The sequence below is a fragment of the Lonchura striata genome, chromosome 3 (genome assembly GCF_050655825.1).
Source record: "Lonchura striata isolate lonStrDom1 chromosome 3, ASM5065582v1, whole genome shotgun sequence".
Lineage (NCBI taxonomy): Eukaryota > Metazoa > Chordata > Aves > Passeriformes > Estrildidae > Lonchura > Lonchura striata.
Window position 1 is genome coordinate 82,968,205 of NC_140705.1, and position 24,538 is coordinate 82,992,742.

The 24,538-nt window shown below is 38.7% G+C and overlaps 1 protein-coding gene across 2 annotated transcripts in view; it reads right to left on the reverse strand.

The window, feature by feature from the left end:
• KIF26B (kinesin family member 26B) overlaps positions 1-24,538 on the reverse strand; it is a 292,881-nt gene that overhangs the window by 94,985 nt on the left and 173,358 nt on the right. For both annotated transcript variants that reach the window (XM_085576933.1, XM_021550443.3), the window contains exon 5: positions 12,296-12,479. In XM_085576933.1, the coding sequence (XP_085433059.1) occupies positions 12,296-12,479 (184 nt within the window). The remainder of the gene's footprint in view (positions 1-12,295; positions 12,480-24,538) is intronic.

Genomic DNA, 24,538 nt, shown 5'->3' on the forward strand with positions numbered 1-24,538 from the left:
CAAATAAGCATGTTGCAATGTAAGGCTCTGTGCATTTTCCTCAGCCAGTAGGGAAGAAGCCACAAACACTCCTCCAAGGAGATGATCAAGGGGCACTGATGGGCAGCAGTGCTGTAAGGATTAAGGTGTCAAGAGGAAGTTACTACAGTGTGGGAGCAGCTGGACTGGAAGCACAGGTCTGCTGTATTATTAAAGAAAAATTACTGAATTAATTATAATTTTATCTTTCGTACAGATCACGGCCAGCTGAATAATTTTAGCATCCAAAAGTTTATAGCAAGAAGCATGCAAAAGCCATTGCAAAATAGATAAACAAAGTTTATGTTCCTGCAAGGCAGACTTCCCCATATCCCTGCTCTGGCCCCACAACTCCCCCATTCAACAGGGTTTGTTGTCCTTCTGGCTGTGGACACTTGGTTTCACTGTTACATTAGAGGGTCACCATCAGATTCCAAGCGTTCCTCACATGAGGCACTTTTTGTGGCAAGTGAGAAAGCACAAGTCAGTATTTGATGCCACACTAGCTTTGTTTCCTTGATTAGCTCTTTTATAAGGTTACACGAGGGGATCCAACAATGCAGCCAGTAAGATTTCATACACCCATGCCTACTCACACACAGACTGCTTTTCCAAGTTGGCACATTCCTCGGTGGTTGTCTTCCAACCCAAGGGCACACACTCCCTTCCAATAATCTTATTCAGCTGGTCATGCTCCGTAAAAAGATAAAATTATAATTCATTTATTCACTGTTCTTTAATCATCCAGCAGACCCATGCTTCCAGTGAAACTGTTCCCACACTACAGCTCTGCTTTATCCTTCTTGTCAGGTCACTTGATCCTGGACTAAGTAATGGACGTGTTTACTTAGTAGCATAGTGTTAAAAGATTTTCAAAGGGGACAGAGAATTTGGTGAATAGCCTTCTATTTCACAGGAATAAAAGAGGCTCAACAATAAGCGTAAAAAAAATAATTGCTCTGTGAGGGTGCAGTTCTTTGCTAAGCTGCTGTTTCACCAATCAAATGGTCTTCCCTTGATAGGTTTATCCATCAGTGGGCCAGTGTTGCTCAGATGCAGCTGTGTGAAATGACTGTGCATTTGCACTAGCTTCAGTACTATTTCACTGAGAGCAGGATTTAGTGTTCTGACAATTTCTTAGCAAATAGGACTTGAAATCCAGTGTCATGCGCTAAGTAAGGCACATTTTGGTACCCAGCAAGGGACCAAAGTATAGTTCTGAGTCATTATTTTAACTCTATGGAAAAGAATGATGCAGAGGCCTGACAGATCAATAACTGACAGATATAGGTAGTGCAAAACATGACTTGGGGGTAGCAGAATCATCCAGTGCCAGAGAACCAGATACTTACATTTCTGTATGCCCAACATTACACCTATTACACCTCAAGAGATTCAGGACTCTAGGGATTTCATGCCGCTGCAACCCAAAAGGAACTCACAATCCTCTGGGAAACAATTGCATCCCTGCATCCTGAAGCCTGAATATCTGACACTTGTAGTGTCTTGTCTGCCTTTATACTGTGGGATGGGAGTGGGAGGAGAAAATGGTAAGAGATTTTTGTAGAGGAAGGCTAATAACCAGAATACTCTTCTTATTCAGCATTATTAATTCCTACTGAATTAGATGCATTAGCAAAAGGTACTTCATTCCTCTGGGGATAAAAAAGAACAGTCTGAATTCCTGAGGAAATATTCTGCCTATTACTGTCTATGCAAAGCTCTAGAAATAATGCTCTCAGAGATGAAATAAAGAATAAGAAAATAATAAAGGCAGATTTCCCTCTATGTGCTACTCTGCAGTTAACTGTTTGAAGCAAATCCCAATACCCTTAATCTCAAGAACTCTGCTTATCTGCCCATCCAGTTATTTTTAATTTGTACTTTTGTTATTACTACTGCATTATTAATATACCCTGATAAGATAGGAAATAGCCTGGTGGTGTTCTGTTTCAGCAATGCCCTGCACAGCATAATAGTCTTTATGATGAATAACTCCTTCTCAGCTGAGGAGATTCATGATTCCCTCTGCTCACAGACTAGGAGACCCTGGGGGAATCCCATTGGCTGCCCTGAGTTGGTATTCCATTTCCCCAAAGCAGCCTGGCCTCCTTGTGCTCACCACATGGTGATGCCTTCTCCTTCTGTAGGGCCAGGAGACATGCCCCAGGTGCCTCTGCTGGAGCTCGTGCCAGCACAGCCTCACCACAGCTCCTCGGAGCTGACCATCTGCAATATTTAAGGTGTTTTAGTAGGAGTGGGTAGGGAAGGGAGGGAGGGCAGCTTTTCTAGTCACACTGCCTCCAGAATCTGGGCTCAGGTGATGCAGCCAAGCTAGCCAAGGATAGATTTCTATTGCAAATCAAAATTTGTATTTGGAGGAAACTCCAGTAATACTAAATGTTGGAAAGAAAGGGTAAGATATTAAAGCAAAGATAACTACTCTCACACCATATGGTTTGAAGTACATATACCATACTTTTTCATGGAGAAAAAGGGGGCAAGGAAAAAAGGAACAACAGTTTTTAAGGTTTCCCACATCTATGTTTCTGTAATGGCATATGTGATGCTGTAAAGGTTATTATACAGCTTTTTTCCTGACATTTCAATACATATCTCATTTTGCCAACACATCTTTTTCTGTCTCTCCTTCAGTATAAGCACTGTAAATTGAACAGATCTGTGAAAAAATCCAGCAGCAACTAATAGGGGTGGAAGCTGTTAGGATCTACAGAAACATAACAGAGCCTCACACACCTAGAGAATTTTATGTAAAATGCTGCTATTTGTATAAGCATTTTCAATCACTACATAGGACAAAAAAAGATAATGTATTGTATTGTACTGTATTGTAAGACTGAACTAAGCAAGAAAAAGGGTATTAGACTGGATTAAAACCTGTGAGTTTAATGGCAATATCTTAAGGGAATGTTGAGTTGTCTTTAAAAAAATCTGCTCATTTATAAAAAGCAAGTAGTCCATAGCCAGTTAGCCTTACTTTTTTTTTTTTCAGATAACTTCCTCAAAAAATCCACATATAGCTTTTTCTTCTATATTTCCACTGCACTGGTGAGGAAGAGGAGATGAATACGCACACATATATGCACCTATACGTTTATAGATGCAAATATACACACCTCATGTATGAGGTGAGTATTACACAAACACCTGTCCATCCACACCCATCACAGGTGCACCTACTCCATTTCTCACTTCTGAGTGTTTCAGAAGAAGTTTTGAGCATCACAGGCCCTAAAAAGGTATGGACATACCTCCTGATTTGTCATATCAAACAGGTCAGTGATTTGATCAAACTGTTCAGTTGAAGTATTACTTTTCATACCTGGTATTTCATATTTCACTATCCAATGAAAGATAATTTAACTGTTAATCACTTTGGGAACAACACAGAAAAGAAAGTCTATTTACATTTGGAAAACAAAATGGCATTTGGTTATCAGGAATCCCGATAGTCACTAATTAAATGTTTCCAACCCCAAGTCACACTGCCTACACATCCAGGAAGGAGCTCTTCCTGGAAGTGATGTATAGGTCACATGACAGAGCAATGAAAATCTGGCCATCCAGGGCCAGAGGCTCTAATCTAACAGGTGTGTACATTATGATCATCTTTACACAACCAGTCTGACAGAAGTACAACTGCACATCTCCAGTCCTTTACTCAATAAAGAACAGTTTGCTTTACTTGGATTTGCCTAAGGTCAAATGTGGAAAAGTCTGCTTGGTCCTTTTCCACAAAGGTCTGTCTGCTTTATGCAACCTGCTCAGTTGCACGCAGGTCTGCTCAACCAGACCTGGGTGCCATATAGAGGAAAGCAGAGGATGCAGACTTCCACCTGAGAAGAGGTCAAAGCACCTAGAACTTTCTGTGAGCACCTTGTTATTTGTATCTCACAGCAGCTGGTCATCTATTAAAGGTTCTGAGTAGAACACAAGAAGAGCCTCTGTTCCTACTCAGGGAGAGGTTAATTTCACCTTACTTGAGCCAGAACACAAATATCTCATTCCAAGGCAGCTGTGTATGTTACCTCTGTGATCATCTGAAAAAGAGGCAAGTCAGCCCAATTCTCTCCATTTCTCCATGAGAGGAATACATTTGGACAGCCTGGATCAGGAGGGTAGTGGTCACCTAAGCTAGCAACATGAATCCATCCTAAGGTGGCAATAATGGCAGCACTAAAGCGTGAAGGAAAACATAGGAATACAATGACTTGAAACATGGAGATGCATGCTTCACAAAAAAATGGATAATAGGGAGATATTCCCAAAAATGGATTTGAATCCTAAAGGAAAAGACAAAAAATGGGGAGACAGTGAATAAGAGGAGATACATTTAATGGTATTCTCTGTATTAAAATGCAGTACACGTTGGCTCTTACTCAGCTGATCTAGTTATCTGTTGAAGTCAGTGTTGTACCAGAGAAATAAGGTAAGGCCCAGACCCTTAGAAAAGGAAAAGCATAATGACCTTGCAGTTGAACCAGGAGGCTCAGACAGATCATTAGCCCATGATGTTACAGCAGTGCTACAGCAGAGCCTCCTGCCGTGTCACCATCCCGCCTGCGCCGCTGCTCTCTGACACATGCTGAGAGGAGTCAAACACAAAAGGAAAAGGCTGGGAGGAGAAGAACTTTAGGAAATTTTAAAGCAAAAAGAATTGTAATAAGGTCTACAGCTGACTACTCAAAGTACAGAGCCTGTTACTTGCCTAACATCTCAGAAAACTCACTACGGTCCTGGATTTAGCAAACTATTCAGTATTTAAACTCCTTCTTCAGCATTGAGCATGAGAAATACTCATTAAATTTTCACTTTCTGTCATCTTGACTTTCCTGATTTATATTAATCTCTTTGTCATTAATTTAAAAATCAATTTAATAAGGAGAGATGCGGAGGAGAGAGCGGGGAAGAAGGGGGCATTTTTAGAAGTATTAGTGAAATCTTTAAAAAAGGAATGGAAATTATTAACCAGAACTATCAAAGTGCTTGAAAATATCAACCAGCAGTATCACCTAAATTAAAAAGCAAATTAAAATACAGTATCTCAGAAAAACTTGGAGCAGATCAGTATTAAAAACAATGGGGTTTTATCCTAGAAAAATTGAGTAATTTTCATTCAAATTTCATGTCCTTCAACGTTTAAGAGACTTTAAAATATGTGGCCACTGTGTTGTCATACTATTTCAATAATAAGAGAATATTTTGAAAATGTACTTACAAGGTGAGCAAGAGTAAAGGTTTCTGTAGCTTCATTAGGTTATCAACATTAATTGACCAATGTGAGCCTTATGTATAAGGCCCATAGCCAAGTAGGAGCCCAGAAACCATGGTCATAAGTGAGGCAAGAAAGCAGTCTACTGGCATAAAACTTACAGATTGCTGGGCATAAAATCATATGACAAAGCAGAGGGTACTGGATAAATAAAATCAAATGTACAAAACCTAGTACCACCAGCCTGAAGCATTTTGAACAAGCTAATTTTCCTTTTTTTCACCAATGTTTACAAAATTCACCAAAACAGACCAAGGTAAACAATACAAAACTATATTTTGTCACTCTCTTCCTCACTGAAACATACTAAAAAAGAAGTACAGAAAATATTGATTCTTCTAACACATAAATAAAAAATGCCATCAAAGTGAGTTGAGGTACAGCCTTTTTCATATTTTTTCTGTCCAGTCCAATTCCACCTGTAAATCTCCTTCAGCCACCTCTTGTGCTCACAAGCTCATCAGTACAATTTCTGAATACATCTAGGAAGATGTCACTACAAGGAAAGATATTTCACTATTTTTTGATGGATGGCTTTTTTAAAAGGAAAATCAACAGAGACAGAGGAATTAAGAGAAAGATTGGTGCCTACATTAGTAGACCACTTCCAATGCTCCCAGTTCCCTTGAAGTAGCAGCTTCCAGAAGCTTCACAAAGCAAAGAAACAGAAGTTACAGCTGTTCTTTAAATCATGGAAAACATGACTGCATATAAATTTATTTAAACTACATGTTAAAATACACTTTAAACCTCCAAGTCAACCAAAATTCAATCTGACAGGCTTCTGGCATGCTTGGGTTGGTACTTCCAAATCCAGAATAAGCTTTACTTTAGAGAAAGGCACACTAAGTGTTCATAAAAAACATGATTGACAAAGGTAAGAGATTTTTTGTTAACAGCAATTCTTCCAGATTCTAATAATTTCACCTTTTACTTAAAGCAGCTTGATTTTAAAACTCCTCCTAGAAAATCCCATCTAGCAGGAATGTAGGCAAAGTGCAAGAAAGCTTCCACCAGGTCCAAACAGTGCATTTCGTGAGGAGAAACAGAGTTCTGAGCAATTCTGACTGTAGGGCAAAAGGCCCTGGATTCCATTCCAAGTGGCACTAAATAATTTGTACAACAATCATGTTGACAACAAAGATGAACACATATGTCTCCTTTAAATGCCTCAAGGGTTCATCCTCTCACCTTTCAGTAGCCATGGTAACTTTGGGGGGAAAAAAACAGCTCTCATCTCAGAAATTGTTTTCTGTGATACAGGGTTTAAAATCACTTTTGTCATCTATCTCCTAACGTTTGCCCCTACACACCTGAAGGATGAAGGTTTACAAAGGAAGGATTGTGGCTTTACAAAGGAAAGAGAATCTCTCCTCATTCTTTTTGGAAACACCTTAAAGATGGCTGGCAGTGAAGTGAAATACAGGACATATTTTGCAAGTTGGGCTGGGGATTTTTGCTGACCATAGCGCAGGTTTTTATAACCTCCTGCTAAATATATGATGAAAACATAGACAAAACTGTATGACAATTTTCATGTAGACAAAAAAAATCCTGACATCCATCAACCAGCATGTTAAAATGAAAACTCCAATAGTAGAAAGGGAGGTTTCCTATACCTTTTGGACTTAAACAAGATGTGAATCAATTTTGTTCCCTCCAAATCAACTTTGCAAATGTAAGAACATCTCTTCCCTGCACTGATACAAACAGTTGACAAGACATCTTTTGACAATAACTATTCACACCATGATCCATAGAGGCCATAGCCAATATAATAGTTACTTATTATTAACACCCTTGTTGCACTGTTATATAGCTCAGATTAAAGCATGTCAAAGACAGTGCAATAATTGTTGCTTGAGTTAGTGAAAAGTAAACAAAAACTATTTTAAGGCAGTGAACAGCTGAAATACTAGTAGCTTGTGAACCCAAAACATTGGCATATGTTTCTGTCCCAGCCAAAAAACAGTTGTGCATCTACTCATAAACCTAAACTACTTGTGCATTAGAGCTTTCTTCACTGCTACTTTTGACAAATACTGCGTTGGTTTGGTAGACACACTTTCAGGTTAGACAAAATGTTTCAGATGCTTCCATACACAGTTTTATGTAAATCAATGTGAGAAAAAGGTAAGCTGCAGAGCTGTGTAAAGTGAATAGCAGATTTTGGGCTTATTTCAATCAAATACTGTGTTGTGACGAAGATTAGATTCTTCAGCCAGGCACTGAAAAATTATTTTTAACTGGATTTGCTTTACTGTATGACATAGATCCTTGGGAAAAAGTTGTATGACTTAGGAGTATCTATCACACTGCCAGCGTCCTGCTGCCATTCCTGCCATTTGGCTGTGTCTTGGTTCCCATTTAAGGCCCCTCCCAGGCACACTCCATGATCAACCCTGTGCTTGATGAGCTATCAGCCACCATATCTCTCATTCACTCACTAGACTCTCAAACCCCCCTCTCTGTGCCACTTCCTGCTCTGTCCTACACACTTGGAAAGGGCCCCTCACAAGCACCTGCAGCATAATCTATTATTTACCCTTTAATAATGTCCTCTCATTACACTGCTGATGGGTTGAGGACATCACTACCAAGATGACCAAAAACACCTCATTGTCTCTTCCTGCTTCCCATCTCTCTGCTCCTCATTCCTACAGTGAGATCATAACTGCTCTAGACAGAAACAGGGATTTTTTTAATCTGAATTTGCACATAATTTAGCAAAATAGGTCTAGGCCCTGCAAACCAAAGTGCTGCTGTTCCAGAAAAATAAAAACTGAACAGAAGCACAGATTAAAGGTGTTCTTTTAATAGGTCAAAAAGACTACTTGAAAAAAGTTCAATGGTGACTTGCTTCTCCCAGGTACAAACCCTGTGCATAAGGATGATTTTAGTGCCCAAGCATTGCTATTTTATTTTGAGATTAACAAGTACCAAATAACAAAAATCCACATCAAAAAACAACAACAAAAACAAGTATATATATACATAAGGAAAAGTAAACTAATCTCTGCCCAAACATAACAAATACCTCTCACTGACAGAGGTTTATAAGACTACACACAGAAACATAATAAATGAAAGAAAGCAGAGAGACCACATTCATTTATCCTAACCCCCTGCCACCTGAAAACCTATTTATTCAGGCTGGCAGAAAATTTTTCATTCCAGTTGTTTTTCATGTCAAATGTGGGTTTCAGCAAAACAACATCATTCACAGAAAGAACATTTCAGGTTCTCGTCAAAAGTGTTGGTTTACTTTTGATTCTGTTTGACAGAAAATGGAAGAGGAGGTGTAGAGGGAGGACAGAAGGAAGCAGATTGGGGAGCAAATCAAAGCAAACCTTACTAGAATGGCCTTAGAGTAGTTAATCTCAGTGCAGGCGTGGAATAATTCATTATTTCTGCGCAGAACACTATTTTGCTGTGTTATTGGCTTGTTGTTAGGAAGGACACAGCAGACTTAAGGAGTATCTTTCAGAAAACTGAGATTTGGGGAAACTTCATGTACAGCCATCCAGAACAGTAGCACTCTCTCTCTCTCTCTCTGGATAAACTCAGTAAAAGCAATCTGTTAGTCAGAATATGAGGATCTAAAGACAACAGAGAGAGAAGAAATGCTGCTCAAGGTGTTGCAGTTTATGGAGCAGGATTTCCTTTGGGCACTCAGCTCAAAGGAAAACTCTCAAGAACTGACTGCAGGGATGCCACACTACCACTCAGGATCATCCCCTCTACCAGCAAATGTAAATCCAAAGTACACAGATAAGTTATGATCCATAAAAGCACTCCTGTTAACATATTTACCATAGGGTCACACCTTTGTATTTAGCATCAGGAAGAGCTATTTGGAAATGAGTGCAAAAGAATCTGATCCTTTACTTGTTTCTTTGACAATGTTGTACTTCTGCTAGGCTCAGTGGTGTATCTAACATCAAAGTAAAATGCTGATTATGCAGCCCTACCATTCCATTATTAATATCATCTTCCTGCTTCTGTGAAGCTGAACTTCAGTTTTCAAATAATACTTCTTTCAAAGTCCAGGCTGGTACAGTTTTGATTTGAAAGGCATTTTGTAAGAAAAGGCATGAAGCATGCAGCCTGAATATATACTCTCTAACCCTTTTCATCAGTTTAGATGTTCCAGTGGGGGTTTGGACCCATATCCATCCTAAATGTACTGCTTACTAACTTTAAATATATTGGTGATAGGCAGATCTTCCTCTTTTAGCTTAAAAAAAAAACATTATGCCTACATGTGACAGATAAATTCTATAATTTCCAATAAATCATTGTCATTAATCTTGCAATGAGAAGTAGATTCTTTGAAATTTCTAGTAGAAGTGAAAATATAAAATAGTAACTGTTTGCTTGCAATTTCATTTTAGAAAACTGTGAAATGAAATTTACCCTGAAAGCCTAAGTTTTAATATACTCACCTTTCTGTCCTTCACATCTTGGATACCCACCTCCCCTGGAAAACTGACAGATCTCAAGCTGACACCAAGCCAGTAACACCCAGTGTGTGTGCGCCAGGGCTCACAGCCTTCCAGGCAGTCTGAGCACAGCTGTCCCCTGGAGTTTCAGAAATCTACAATCCCTGGCAACAGCCATCTCTCCAGTTCTGGTGAATCAGAATTTCCAGTAACAAATGGTCACATTAGAAATTGCCCAGCCCACTCAAACCCAAAGTGAAATAGAGTTTTATCACACTGAGATTGCTCACAAAATGCTATTTAAATACAAACCAGGAAAAAATTCTAAAATGTTGAAAACAACATTTAGCTTCCCTGAGCCCCCTTCCTCCACATGGGTTCACATTTCATAAATTTATACCCTTGCAGAAAACACTATATGAGAATAAATGCTGAGAAAAGTAACTGGTTTTAACATATTCCTATCAAAACTTATCCCAACCTAACTAAACAGAACACATAAACATGGAAAATTAAAAGCAAATAAGCTGGAAATTCCATTACCTTGTCTAAAGTTTTCCCAGTCTGACAGATAAATTACATTGCTATCCTGAAGTTATTTACTTATTGTGCCTCAGAACTATTTCTGACATATTAAAATGAAAATTGTTCTGCAGAGGTAAACTGATGGAAAACTTTGATGAAAGTATGCAAGCTTCAGGTCATAATTATAAGGTGACTCCTAAAAGAAATCACAGGTGAAAAATGAAACTGGCTTCCAGAAACTGCAGGTTAGATATATTTTTGCTAATGGAAATGCAGAAAACTTTAATTTTCTCTAGTTTGATTATATGAAATAATTTGATTTACTGCTTTGAAGAAGAATGGGTGTCAATGTGTTAAAACCTCTTCTCTACTTATATACTCTGATAGTTTTGGGACAGTAAGTCTGAAATGAAAATAAATTCCACCTTCATCACATGGGCTGCAAAATTTCAGTTTTACTTACATAGCTGGAAAGCCTGAAGCCTGTTCTTGTACATGGTTTTGCAGAAGCAAATCACAGGTCTGTTTGGGAATATTGCAAAACTGCTTCCCAAGCCCTCTCCACTGGAAACCAGTGGCAAGAGGAACAAGAAACAGTCAAATCACCTTGGAATGTTTAGACAGAGATATGTTTGTGTCTCTGTACGTAGATCCTTTCCTTGGGACATGTGAAAATAATAATCAGGAAAAGTGCTAATGCAGTCCAAGATGGGAGATGAGCCCCTGTTTCCAAGAAAACACTCTTGATACCATCCTCAATGGTATTTTTATTCAGATGTAAGCCTCCCAGGCAGAAAGGTAAGACTTCTGAGAGGATGGCTTCTATTGTTACTCTATTGTGTTGCAATTTCTTATAACAAGGAACAAGTTCAAGTTTACTCCTCTTTCCTCCACTAAAGTCAGAACACACATCCCTATTATAGTTTTATAACATCATGACAGATTTCTACATTTCTTCCCACCTACCAGGCCAGAGGAAGGGAAGGGAACCTCAGGTGTAGGGAATCTCTTTTCAAACAGGCATTAAGCCAGCCATGAAAGTAATGCCATTGTCATTTGAAAGGAAACACTGGAACTGCACAAGATAAGTGAGTATCCAAAATCAGCAGGGAAAGTCTGGAGCCCATCCTATGCTCGGCAGTCCTAGATCATACAGTGCAATTTCTCTTCTAAACAAAAACTTCCACCAAATTCATTGTCACTACTTGGTATTTGATGAACATGGATAACCACACACAGAGATGCTTAATAAGAAACTACCTTGATTAAAGCAAACTGCTTTTCTCAGCAAGTGCATGCTCATATTCCCAGATGTAATATACCAGGCTCTCCACTTGTAACAGGGAAAAAGGGAAGGGCCACTCAGAAAAACTACAAAGCAATAATAAACTATATACACACCTCCTCCATCACCTCAACATAAGTGTGCACCTAAACAGCATTTTAAGAGGGAATGATTATGCAGAATAGGAGCAAAAAACATGACAAAAGAAAAACGAAGCAATTTATCATTAAAAGCATAGGTTTTGTTCTGGTAAATATACTGGAAGAAAGCCAGGAAACCTAAGCCAGAAGCAAATGACAGTGTATCCAGTTAAGATACCAGTCTGGAAAGCAAAGGCATCAGGAACACAAAATATACCATAGAAAGCAATCACTGTGCAGTTTATTCACAGCCACAGAGACAACTACTCCTGAGACCCAGAATGGATATTACCTCCTGGCAGGATGGACATTAACTCCACCTAGTAGCACTGTGATCCCAGTGCAGGTGCATTAGTTGTAGCTGGGCTTTGAAGTATCTAGCTGCTGCATAATTAGGTCTGTCTGTGTTAACTCAACATTATTAGAAATCCACTTGCACTAGTTAACTCAAGTTGTTAAGCTTTCTAACACGTGTTCAGGGACCAGATACAGCAAAGCCAGCTGAGAAAGGACATGGTTTTCCAATTCCTTTATTGTTTTGCACAAGGATAAAATCTTCTCCCAAAGAAAATCAGTATTTTGCAAGGCCTACCTTGCCCAAACCAGGAGTGTCTTTCACTTTGCTGACTGCCCTCGACAAACATGGTGGTGCAGGGGGTGGGGAGGTCTGAAGGATGCTGCTGAAGCAGGTAGAGAAGAGAGGAGATTCAGGAACAGATGATGCAGAAGGCCTGTGCTTCTTCTTTTTGGAAGACAGGTTCAATTTCTGAGCAGCTCTGTGGGAGAAGCAAAAACAGTAAGCTGAAACAACCTCAAACTCATCAACAAGAACAAATAAAAATATTATCGGATTACTATTTATGTAGGCTCTCCGTTTTGACCTCATTGATCCCAATAGTTTTATAATTCTTGTTCTTCACTCCTTAGTACTCTTTTAATGCCATGGACCACAAAGTTGCTCCAAATTTAGAGTCTTCATTAAGCAGGGTCACAATCAGGCCTCTTGCCGCCATTTTATCTGTTGAAACAATTCAGTCTGCAAGAAAGCTCCAAATCCAAACCAATGAGCTATACAGCAATTTCTGTTTTAAAATTACAAAAGTTTCAAGCAGAATTGTGTCTCATGAATAGGTCACTGATTAGAAAAAAAATACTTGTGCAGAGTTAATTAGTGATAAATGCCCAAGTGACTCTGCTGAGGTGTAAGAAGCCTTGCACTAGCTGTTCAAAATTTTTATCACCTCTTAAAACATAAGCCAGTCTAAAAGTTGGACAAATTCTGACCAATGAAAATATTGCTGTTTCTGATGAGATTAAGACAATCATACAAACTCCAGCTGCATTAACCACTAAGCAGGGGAAACGGTGAAGACTCTTTTTATTAGTACAGAATTCTCATATAAGAATGCTGAATTATGTATAACATTTGATTAAAAAGCTAAGCTTTTCTGGAGCATAAACATTCAGTATTTTTGTTCTGCAAAACCAAAGATCTATTTTAAGAGATAATACAACATTCAAGTCTTTGTTGCAGCTGGTTTGTTCCAACACTTTTGTATCCTGCACTGCCCAGGGATAACATCAATATTAATCAAGCTGTCTCATGGTTTCCCTTCTGCACAACAGAACACTTTAAACAGAGCAGGTCAGAAGGAGTACCAACTCAAAGGAGAGATGGATAGAACAATTTTGTTTGCTTTGGCAGACAAATTGGGACTTAATATATGTATAAAAGCAATTGGTGCTGACAGTAGCTCTCCTTGCTTTGCTGCAATGCAACACTCAAGACAAATAATTCTAAATCCTTCTAAGTTTTAAGATGCTTTAGCTGTACTGGTATCAGTTTATATGACCCAACTCAAAACTTACAAAAGTAATGACATCATTTTACCCAAAGGAGTCAGGGAAGACAGACTGAATATACACATACACACACACACACATGCTGTGTCTGTATCAGGTGTCTCAGACACATGGACAAATTACTGCTTGGTATGACATTACAATATGGCAGCTGGTCACAAGTACACTGTGTGCACCATCAGAGTGTATTCTTTTAGCCTATGACATATGCAAAGCACTTCCAGATATATTCGTTTCCAATAAAAGAAAAACACTAGGAGATTTTAACTGACTTGACACAGAATTAAAACTCAGAAGTTTCTGTACCATCTCCTTATTCTTTGTCTTTATGCTGACCTAAAGACTGCAGTTCATAACCTGTCCCTCTCATTTAAGCATATACTTTCATGTGTTCAAAATGGTCAAAACCATTGTTACATTTCCTTGCAACATTTCCATGGTTTGAGAGGATTCAATAATGTCAGCTTCCACACTGTCCATCACTAGCACTTTTATGAAGTTGTCCATGCTGAATCAAGATCTGTACATCTTATTTTCACTATGAAATTATTTTAAGAGAAATCTTGTACTCTATGTTCAACAACTGAAAATTTAAGTGTTGGTCAAACATACTGAAAGCTTTACCCATGTATAAAAGCTCATTAGTCCAGTCTGAAACATAGGAAGTGGCTCCATCTACTATGGTCATTTATCTGGTCTCATTAACACATGCCGTGGTGAAGAAACATTTCCTAAAAGCTGTTTCCTGAATTGACTGACAGAGCTAATATCCCTCTTGCCATTAAATGCTCCTCCAGAATTTGCTGTTCTTTTTACAAACCTGACAGGTAATACAAACCACTTCTTGACTCAACCAAGCACACAGCTGATATTTTCTTACAGAAGACACATTTTTGGAGGTACCTAGCCTTTTCAAAATCTTGGTATTATATTATAGTTTGATAGTTATAACCTTTGAGATAGCATACAAATGGAATTACCTGCATTTTCCCTTTATTTTTGGCCTGTGATTGGCAAAATGTATGAAAAACAATGAACTATTTCTCACAAGTTTATGTTTTCTTCTTCTCTGTTTTCCCCCGAGTAGAAGAAATCAATGCATGGCAGGCTAGAGAATTATTTACAAGCCCTATCAGACTGGATTGAATTTTGAAGGGGATGAAAAAGGCAACAAGCATCAGTTAATTCCCAGAGCATTTAATTAGGAAGAGAAAGATAGTATAACCACATGTAGGCTGCAATATGACACAAATAGGTAAAGAGTGGCTTTCTTGTGAGTACATTTGAGTGAGAAAACTCCTTCAGCCTGAGTGACTAGCATTGCTTCAAACACAGCCAGTCATCCCAGCTGATACTGATTTGGCCTGTGATCTAGCACAGGAGGTTAGAAAATCACATATTTTACCTCTCCAAGCAAGTCAGAGGCCTGTCTCTCTCATACAGCTTCTCTGGATCACCAGACTCCTCAGGCAAAGCACCAGGCTGGACCCTGGGAGACCTGAGGGCAGCACAACTCACAGCCTGCACAGCTCCGCCAGCAGCTCTTTAGGCTCTGCTCTTTGTGCAGAAGCCAGCTATTTTATTTCTTTCATTTAATATCGAGCATAATAGGCTCTGATTTCCACTTGAGACTCTGCACAGTGCTGCAGTAATGGTGATGGCAGTGATGGCAGCATGGCTTTACATACTGACAATAAGCTGATCACACTCCAGGTTGTATTAGCTCCCACTTGAGCCAAGTGATATCAGCCATGGAATATGCAGGGCTGTGCAGGGAGCCCCAGTGCCTTGCAAACCACTTCCCCACTGTGTGTGGTGTGGCTGTGGTAGGGATTGTGTCCACAGAGACACACAAAGAACTTGATCCAAATTCAATTTTCGAAGGGCATAATTTAAATTGTATTAGACCACTGTGTGAGCATACTCATTCACGACAGAACTGTCTTTAATGTCATTTTACTGAATTACCTTCCAAATGAATGCATATTTAATCCAGTTTAGCTAATATACTTTGGATTAACGCCTTCAGATAATTTGGACTATTTCTTTCCTGAGAGTCCTGATGCAAACAAGCAGCTGGAGACTTTTTGAAGGCTTAAAAGATTTCTGGCAGAGGAAATAATCGCAAGATCAAGAGTTGAAATTGCAGGAGGGACATTAGAAAGCTGATTAAAGTTCAATCCAAATAAAACTAACACATTGTCCTGGCAGGAAAGGGGAACTGCTCTGAAAGTCCACGTGATCCATAGCAAAGACTGAGATAATTTCTTGAAAGGATATTCTCTGCATTTTGTTTTTTAAAATAAAACTTTAATTATGTATATTTTTAGGCAGTCAAAATTGTTTTCACATCCCATCTATGCAGAAATGATAAATTTTTTTCCCTCTTATCACTTTACAAGCAAGCTGGGATTTTCAAACCCAGGCTTCTAAATTAATGCTTATAAAATTCAAGGGATGCTTGTTTAACTTGAGAAAATAATTTTTTTTTTTCAGCAACACGTTATCCAAGACAAAGTTAAAATTTTAGGACTGTTAAAGTAGAAGTCAGTAGGCCCACTAGGTTCATTAGATTCAGAAGGAGGTGGAACATTAAGTAGATATTTAAAATATTATTCTCACTTGTGTCAGCAAAGATCATTGATAAGTAACACTGACTGACACACTCCATCATCAGTGAAATCTGAAGAGATTTCCTTAGATGTGTATCTCTGTATAATTTATTTATTCTTTACTGGATGTTCATACCACACTAAAATGCATCCAGTACTTATTACCCTTGGAAACAAAATTCCATCATAGAGGCTACCAGAGCTGTCATATCAGTTTCTCTGTCAAAATAGGAACTGAAATTTCATTTTTATATCCTATTTTCCACAGAGGAGATTACTTACAAGCTGTGGATGCTAAACAACCATGTATGAATTTATTGTACATTCTGACAATTCTAATTTGAACTAAAAATCTGTTTTTCTTCTTTATTTGGAGACATACATTACATTTTATAATAAAAATATTCTTGGCTGGGTACAACATTCAAGGAGTAAGGTATGAAGTTTATTTGTGCAAGGGATGGCTTACCAGAGCCTTCATCTGACACTTTGATCACTTGATTTGACAAGCTCCAGGTAGATTGATGACCTTCCCCAGAAATTAAAACACTACATTTACTTACCCAAAACAGCATTGCCTGGTGTATCTTAATGTATGTTGGAAAGGAGATGGAAGTTTCATTTGGAAATCAGTCTTTGAGCACATTCCCTAAGGATATTTGTGCATCTATATCACCAGTATATCTGTGATATACACATGGCCACCCAGCATGAAACATTCGTATCTTATGGTCTCAGGTTGAGCTCCTTCAAGTGAAAGACACCTTTAACCAGCCACACCCTCAAAACAACAGGTGTCCTATTTTTTTTTTTTTTAACCCAAGACATAATTCCTCCTGTAGAAAAAAAGCAGAAGTTTTTTCCTATCACCTACAAAGTAAAACATAATCTGTGAAGTATTTTAGTTAACTGCTTGTGCTAGTTTCAGCAGGAATAGAGTTAGAGTTAATTTTCTTCCCAGTGGCTGCTGTGGGGCTGTGTTTTGGGTGTGTACTGAACACAGTGAAAATAAAGTCGTGTCAGAATTTGTGGTATTGATGATTTTGAGATTGTAGAAAGTCTCTGTCTTTCTGCCCCATTGCCAAAGAAGAAGTCTTAATTCATCTGTGCCGTTTTCAAGGTTGTTTATTCTTGCTTATCTCTAACATGTTCTGCTGCCCTGCTGCAGGTCTGTCCTGCAGGGCAGCATGTGGGGCTCTGCCCTCAGTGGGATGTTACAAACATTATATACCAGAAACTACCTGTGCTATATTTACAATAATGTGCCAATGTCTGTCACCTATGTTGAACAGTGTGTCCCCAGCCTAAACCAATAGAAAAATTCCAACACCACAGTGAAACATGGAGGGCACAAAGAAGGAGAAAAAGGACAAGACAGACCCAATTTCCTCCATCTTGTCCCCTTTGAACCCTTAATCTAGAACCCTAAAATTTTACTTTGGCACCCATGCCACACTTAATTATTACTTATATCAAACACTCAGAGCTTGTAATTAATCCTGTAAGATTGAAAACTCTTTTCCATGGACAGAGATCAGAGACAGTGTCTCTTGGGGCTCTGTACAGGGGTGTTCCTGACCCCCTGCCAGGGTCCCAGGCCTTCCAGGGCAGCCAGAGGGAAGCCCTGGATTCCCAAAAAGTAGAGATGTTTTTGTTATTGCTGAGCACAGCTTACACAGAGTCAAGGCCTTTGCTGCCTTTCCTACAGCCACCCACACTGGTGAGGAGGCTGGGAGTTCATGGGAGGCTGGGAGGGGACACAGCTGGGACAGGTGACCCCAAATGACCAAAGGGATAGTCCAGACCATATGACATCATGCTCAAGATATAAAGTAAGAGGAAGAATGACACAGGGGTGGAATGTTCACAATGCTGTTGTTTGTCTTCCCAAGTGACCATGACGTGTGATGGGGCCCTGCTCTGCTGGAGATGGCTGAACACCTGCCTGCCCATGGGAACCACTGAACCATTAACTCCTTGTTTTGCTTTGCCCCCATGTGTGGCTTTTGATTTCCCTATTAAACTGTCTTTATCTCAAAGATAAAGAAAATCTTCTCACTTTTACCATTCCCATTCTCTTCCCAGTCCCACTGGTGGGGGAGAGAGCAAGTGGCTGCTTAGGGCTTGACTGCTGGCTGGGATTAAACTACAACACTGATAGAATGTCAAACAAAGGTATCCTGGAATTCTGCCATTAGTTTTGATTATTTCCAACTCAAATGTTTGCCAACATGATTTCCAAGTGTGTTTTCTGCTTTAGGTAAATATGTTTCTACGAAATTAGTCATCATAGCATATAAAAGTCCTCATGTAGCTGCAAGGTAAAAACCAATAGGATACAGAAAACTTACAACCATGCAGATTCCTTTTCTGTGAGAAAAGCCAGTGTTGATTTTCAGTCACACAGGGTCACTAAACAGTGTTTCATCCAGGATCTTTCATTACTGAATTATATCACCTATATGCTGCCCATACAAACTGGACAGAGTGCACTAAATGGGATGTTCACATTTTCTGATTATAGGGCTCTAACCTACCTTCTCTACATTTCCACCATTTATTCTATTTCTTCCATTCATCTGCATAGGTGATGCAGGCTCAGTAAGGTGACATTACAGACAGGCTGACCTGACTATTACCACCAAAAGGGGAGACCCCACACCTGCCACTGCCCTGTCTGCATACTTCTTTTCCCTCTCTTGCTTCTTTCCTCACATTTATTTTGGCTTGGCTGCTACTGCTTTAACCTCCTAAATGGGCTTGTGCCAAGAGTGTTTTAAATCATACTTATTTGACATGGTTAATATGCCTGAATTACTGTGGTAAAGTCTTTCCCAGCCTTAAAATTTGAGACATGTGGTATGAAATGCGGTTTCATATAAATCTTGTATTTCTATCTGGAGGGCAACAAATTGGCTGGGAGCCGTGGCTTTCTCTGTGCCATGCCTTACCTTGCATTTCCCAAGGCAAAGAGCAGAAAGATGCTTTAGAGGATGTTTAGCCCACAAGCTAACAGCTTGCTCTGCCACCCCTCCACCATCGGCTGTGAACCAGGGGTACCACCTGGGAAGCTTGTTCAAGAAGCAAGAACACCGTCCAAGAGCTTTTCCGCATATCTCTATATGGAACAGTTTTTCTCACCCAGAGTGAGAGCAAAAAAGAGAGAGTGATAAATCTTGCAGCTGGCTTGCCATGTCCCTCCTCCTTCACTGCCTTCCAACAGGAAGCTACAAGCTATAAACAAGAATCAGAACAACTTTATTCCACTTTAATTTTCAGGGTGGCCAAACCCAGGGCTCTGGTGTGGCAGCCTAGTAAGATATGTAAGGAATGAAATAAAAATCCTTAGAGGAACATTTGCAGGATTTGTAGTTCCAGTAATATTCTTTGTATTTGTGTTTAATTATTTTACAATACCTTTAAAATCTGGAGATAATTTGAGCTTTCTGCTTATTCTGTAGAAGTTATAATAAATATGTCTCTAATGCCCAGTAAACACTTGCCCCTTATTGTTCTCTTTATTTTTATGCATGCATTCAATTTCATAGCAACAATAAAGCTGTCCGAGGCTGTAATCTTGCACATCTTGGGTGGCAGTTCAGATATTTTGGCCACAGTGCTTTAATGACTGCACTCTCCCCAGGAACTGTACTGTAACTGCCAAGAAACTCAATAATTTTTACTTATTTATTCTAAAAGAGTCAAAATAGGACTGCAAACTTTATCCAGGCTAGGTCTTATAAAAGCTGAGGTACACAGGCAAACTCTGTGAAATTAGCAGCACAGATGCTCTTTTATTAGCTTCAAAGTTGAGTAAATTCACTGACAACAGAGCTGCTCCAGGATTGCACCAGAACAAGATGAGGAATACTCTTGCAGACCAATGAAAAGCTCGAAGTTCTACACAACTGTACTGTGGGAGAGAGGACTCATATTCTATAGAATATAGATTATATTATATATTCTACATAGCTGTTATTTGAGAGGAAACTCCCCATTTCAGAGAGAGCTATAACAAGATTTGAAACAAATTCCTTCTCGTGTCATTCCTGTTTGATTTACAGCATTCTCTTCACCAGGTAGCACTGTATTCCAGCAGAGATCTCTTTATCTAACCTATACGTTCCTGGGAAACTCTGTTTTGGTGACAGATGTCTCTCTGCCTTTGGCAAAAGAATAATTTAATAGCACTCACGCATAAAGGTAATGTTGGCAAAAAGTATAACAACTCAAATGAACCTTCATATTCGGAATTTCTACAAGAGCTCAAGCCCCTGTCTTTCAATAATACCTATCAAGAAAACTACTTGACTCAATATCTTGATACATTTAGAGAAAGATTATGTCTGATTACTTTGATTTCTTTTTCTCCTTATTCTCTTCTCTTCTTAGTCTGGTTCCTAAATTTCAAGCATTACCAACCAAGGTAGTGGTCACATACATAATAAAAATTACCAGATTCACCTTTTCTTATGTGTTACTGACTGCAAGCACACATAATCAACCAACATTTTTAGAGAAAAAAATAATTATTTTGGTAACCAGCAGAAGAACCCAACCATATGAAAAAATGCTGAACAATCAAATATCAAAGAGAAATAACTAGTCAATTTTTTAAAATAGTGGGTAAAGGTTGTTTCTACTATTAATCTAGCTTATTTTTCTCAATGAAAAAAGGTTTAATAAAAACTGGTAGTCAGACAGAGGACAGTACTAACATTATCCTTCTCTTGAAAAGCTCTGAGGATCAAATGGATACGTGTCACTGCATGCTTAATGCATGAAGCAAGCTGCCCCATTATACTTGGATAAAATAGAAGTAAGATGTTTAGCACTAGAACAGATATATTTACTGTAACTCAGATTAATATCTTTATCACTTACCACCATGGTTACTTGACAACCCATTTTCAGACCAGAGTAGCCTTTATTTCAGTCACACAGAGCTGAGGGCAGGGGCTCTAGTATCTTCCAAAGAAGGGTCAGAAACAGGCTCTATCCAGCTCAGCCTTTGGGTGTTAAGAAGTATTGCCTTTTTATACTGAAAATTTATTTTGCAAGGTGCCAGCATTGCCACCAAGTACTAAGGAAGGAGATTTGCACTGTTTTATCCTTGTAGTGTTATTTTGTACAAGAAATATACACAGACCTTACAGTTGTTAACTGTAAAATATTATAGGTATAGATGCACAGATACACTGCCTTCTCATGAAAGTTCCTGAAGTAATAAGCTGGCAGGTTTTCCCTATGTCTGAGATAACACAAGAAATGCCAAACCATTGGATTTGACTTTGGTTAGTCAGCCTCTAGCTGGCTCTCCTCATGAACAGTTATGACAGCTCAAAAACATGACTAACAGGAACTTTGCAATGTGGGGACCATAAACCACTGGTCATTTAATAACAGTCCTCAAAATCACATAAAGAAAATACTTTAGCTGTAAGTTTTATGGAGCTTATATGATTACAGCTATTCTATTACCTTGAATGGTAAAGTCTGACCACATACTGTGCAGAAAGCTATTCTGTTTCATATCTGTCCCATTCAGCAAAAACCTCTCATAACACCAGCAGAAAAAGCAGCCAGCACACAGATTCACAGTCCATTTTGTCATTGTTTAACTTTCCGGTTGGCAGAACCATAAAAAGGTTAAAAGGCAAGTATGTTGTACAGGGAGTTTTGCCTCATCAATATTTTTGAGGTCAGCACATTTAAAATAACACCAGCATACAAATGGTAAACTATTCTGACAAAGCAGATGCATTGAAACTCAATGCACTTAAGCCCAGCTCTGACAAGCCATCTCCTGTCATAGCAAAAAATATTTCCTCTAAGAGTTCCTGTTAGTTTTGCCTTAAACTTATTTAAGCCCCCACCATGAGATGGTGCTAATTCTTTGATACAAGTTGTTTTCAGCTACTGGAGACTACAACAGTTACTATAAATAACATGCTACAGTCCAAATCTGAGGTCCTCCTCTTAGCAGACTAAAATCAGTCCAGTCTGAACGGCTTATAAGCAAAGTAGACAAAACAAAATAAAGAAATTTTGTGATTCTGCCTTCCTAGAGATAGGCTGAAGCACAAAGAAATTCATGAATGGTGGGAAATAATCAATTCATTTAGATTTTCTCAGCAGATTCACAAATAGTTACAGTGGTTTTGGAGATGCCTAACAGCATCCCCACCAGTATCTCCAAGGAGGGTACCCAGATGATGGACTTGTGCTCCATGCCAGGGTATGGAAGGAGAACAAGAGCTAGTGGGCATACATTGAAGTCAGAGGAGTTTGAACACGGTATAAGGAAAAGCTCCTTCACCCTGAGGACATCCAAGCAAGAATGTGACGTTTTGTGCTTAAAGGCCAGGGCAATGTGTTTAATCTCAGAGCTGAGCCTGCTTTGAGCAGGAAGTTGGTGGAAATATCCTTAGGTGCCCTCCAGCCTCCACAATCCAATGATGTTAAGAAAAAAAAAGTGAATACAAATCTGTATTTTTTCTTTCAGAATGTACTTTCTCTGAAAATTTTCAACAGAATCACTTGGCATCAGTCTCAGAAATTTACAAAATTCAAAATTAAAGCTTTCATTTTTAGAATATTAATCTAAATATAAATGGAGACACGTCAAACTACCTGAAAAAGGTAATAGCTACTTTTTTTGCAAGGCTGTAACCAAAACAGATTAAAAACTTCTTGATTTTCTGGCAGATCATTAGCTGATCAGCAGAAGGTGATGAACTAAGCTTGAATGAAATCTACATTTCTTGCTGAGAAAAAAAATTGACACAAATTTGACCCACATCACCTTCAATGTTTTGTGATAAGATTTTCTCTCTCTGTCTACTGAAGACTCAGGCAGTAATTCTACACAACAATAAATGTCCTCATATCCTACCATTTGCAGGGGGCAGTCCATGTCCCCAGCCTCTTGCAGGAATGCTCAGCATTCTGCTGGCTTGGACCCCACCTCCTTTGGGAGCTGACCTTAATATTTAACCTACTTTAATCCTGCTGCAGAATGATTATAAAAAATTATGAAACTGGAAAACACTATTAGTCTTGGCAATTGCTGATATTTTTTAAATAAACCTTTTGTTCTTTTTTTTTTCTATTTCCAGTAAAGTGAAATTAAAAAAAAAAAAACAACATTTAATTAAATACACCGCACAGAGTAGTAAGGCATTGCCAGGAAGAATTAGAAAAATTGAACTGTACAGATGTGTGGCACAGACACCATCAGAAAAAAAGAAAAGCAGAATTTATGACATGTAAAGCTTTTAATCTGAAGCTTTCTGCTTATTACCTGTTCAAATTTCAGTGAAAGCCAATTAATTTTCATTTCTGAGGGCACTTCTCAGATAGTTGGATAAACTGAGACACAGAACAAGTTTCTCAGCAAAAGGAAATTTTTGAAAATACCTCTAGAAGTGGAAAATAAGTTATTTAAAAACAGCTCAAAATTTTTATGCAAAAATGTTTCTCTAAACTCATCCTGTCTCATATAAAAAAGGCAGGAAAATGCATTTGCTCTTTGATTTTACTTGGACCTCAATCTTTTTTATGATTTGTTGATAAAAGCAATATTTGAAGCTCTGTTCCACCTGAATCAAGTGCCAGTAACTCCTGTTCAATATCGCTGAAATATAGGTGAGAGTGAAGGATGCAAGCGATATCAGAGGAATTAGCAAGGATCTTGTCTGCTCTTCCATGACACCAAAGGGACTTCAGTTCTGAGTCTCCTTGGTGCATGGTAGATATTACAAATACAAGGGGTAACACTATCCAGAAAAATCATTTCACTCTTAAAATGTACATGGGCCCCTCTAAGAATAAGACACAAAGTGTATTTCTTACTGTATTTCTTTTATACCAGACAGAAGTCAGGAGAAGAAGAGAGCACTTTCTGCATACAGAAAAAGTTGAATATGCTTTGCTTTCTAGAGCAGATGATAACAGAGAGATTAATCTGTTTCTTTTGCCCTGCTACAGCCACCTGCAGCAAGGCACAAGCACATCACATGCTACCTCACCCTGCGTTTGCAGAAAGAGAAGTAATTATTTTCCATTCTGGAAATTTGCTCACACTCACACATTTGGCATATTAGGCATTTTAAATAACCTAAACTGGCCAGAAAATAAAACTCAAAATTTTGTTTCCAACATCACAAGATTCTGCTCTTGCTTGAAATGCTTTTAGCTGATCTAAACAAGAGAGGATGTAAGCCTTATTGATGGGGTAGTGTAGTTAAAATTAAGCTGACCAACTGATCTGGCCTATCTGGGATTGCCTCTTTGCATTAGAGAATTCTCCAGCTCCTTCACAGTGAAACATATTCTTGTTGAAGCTTCAGAACAAAATG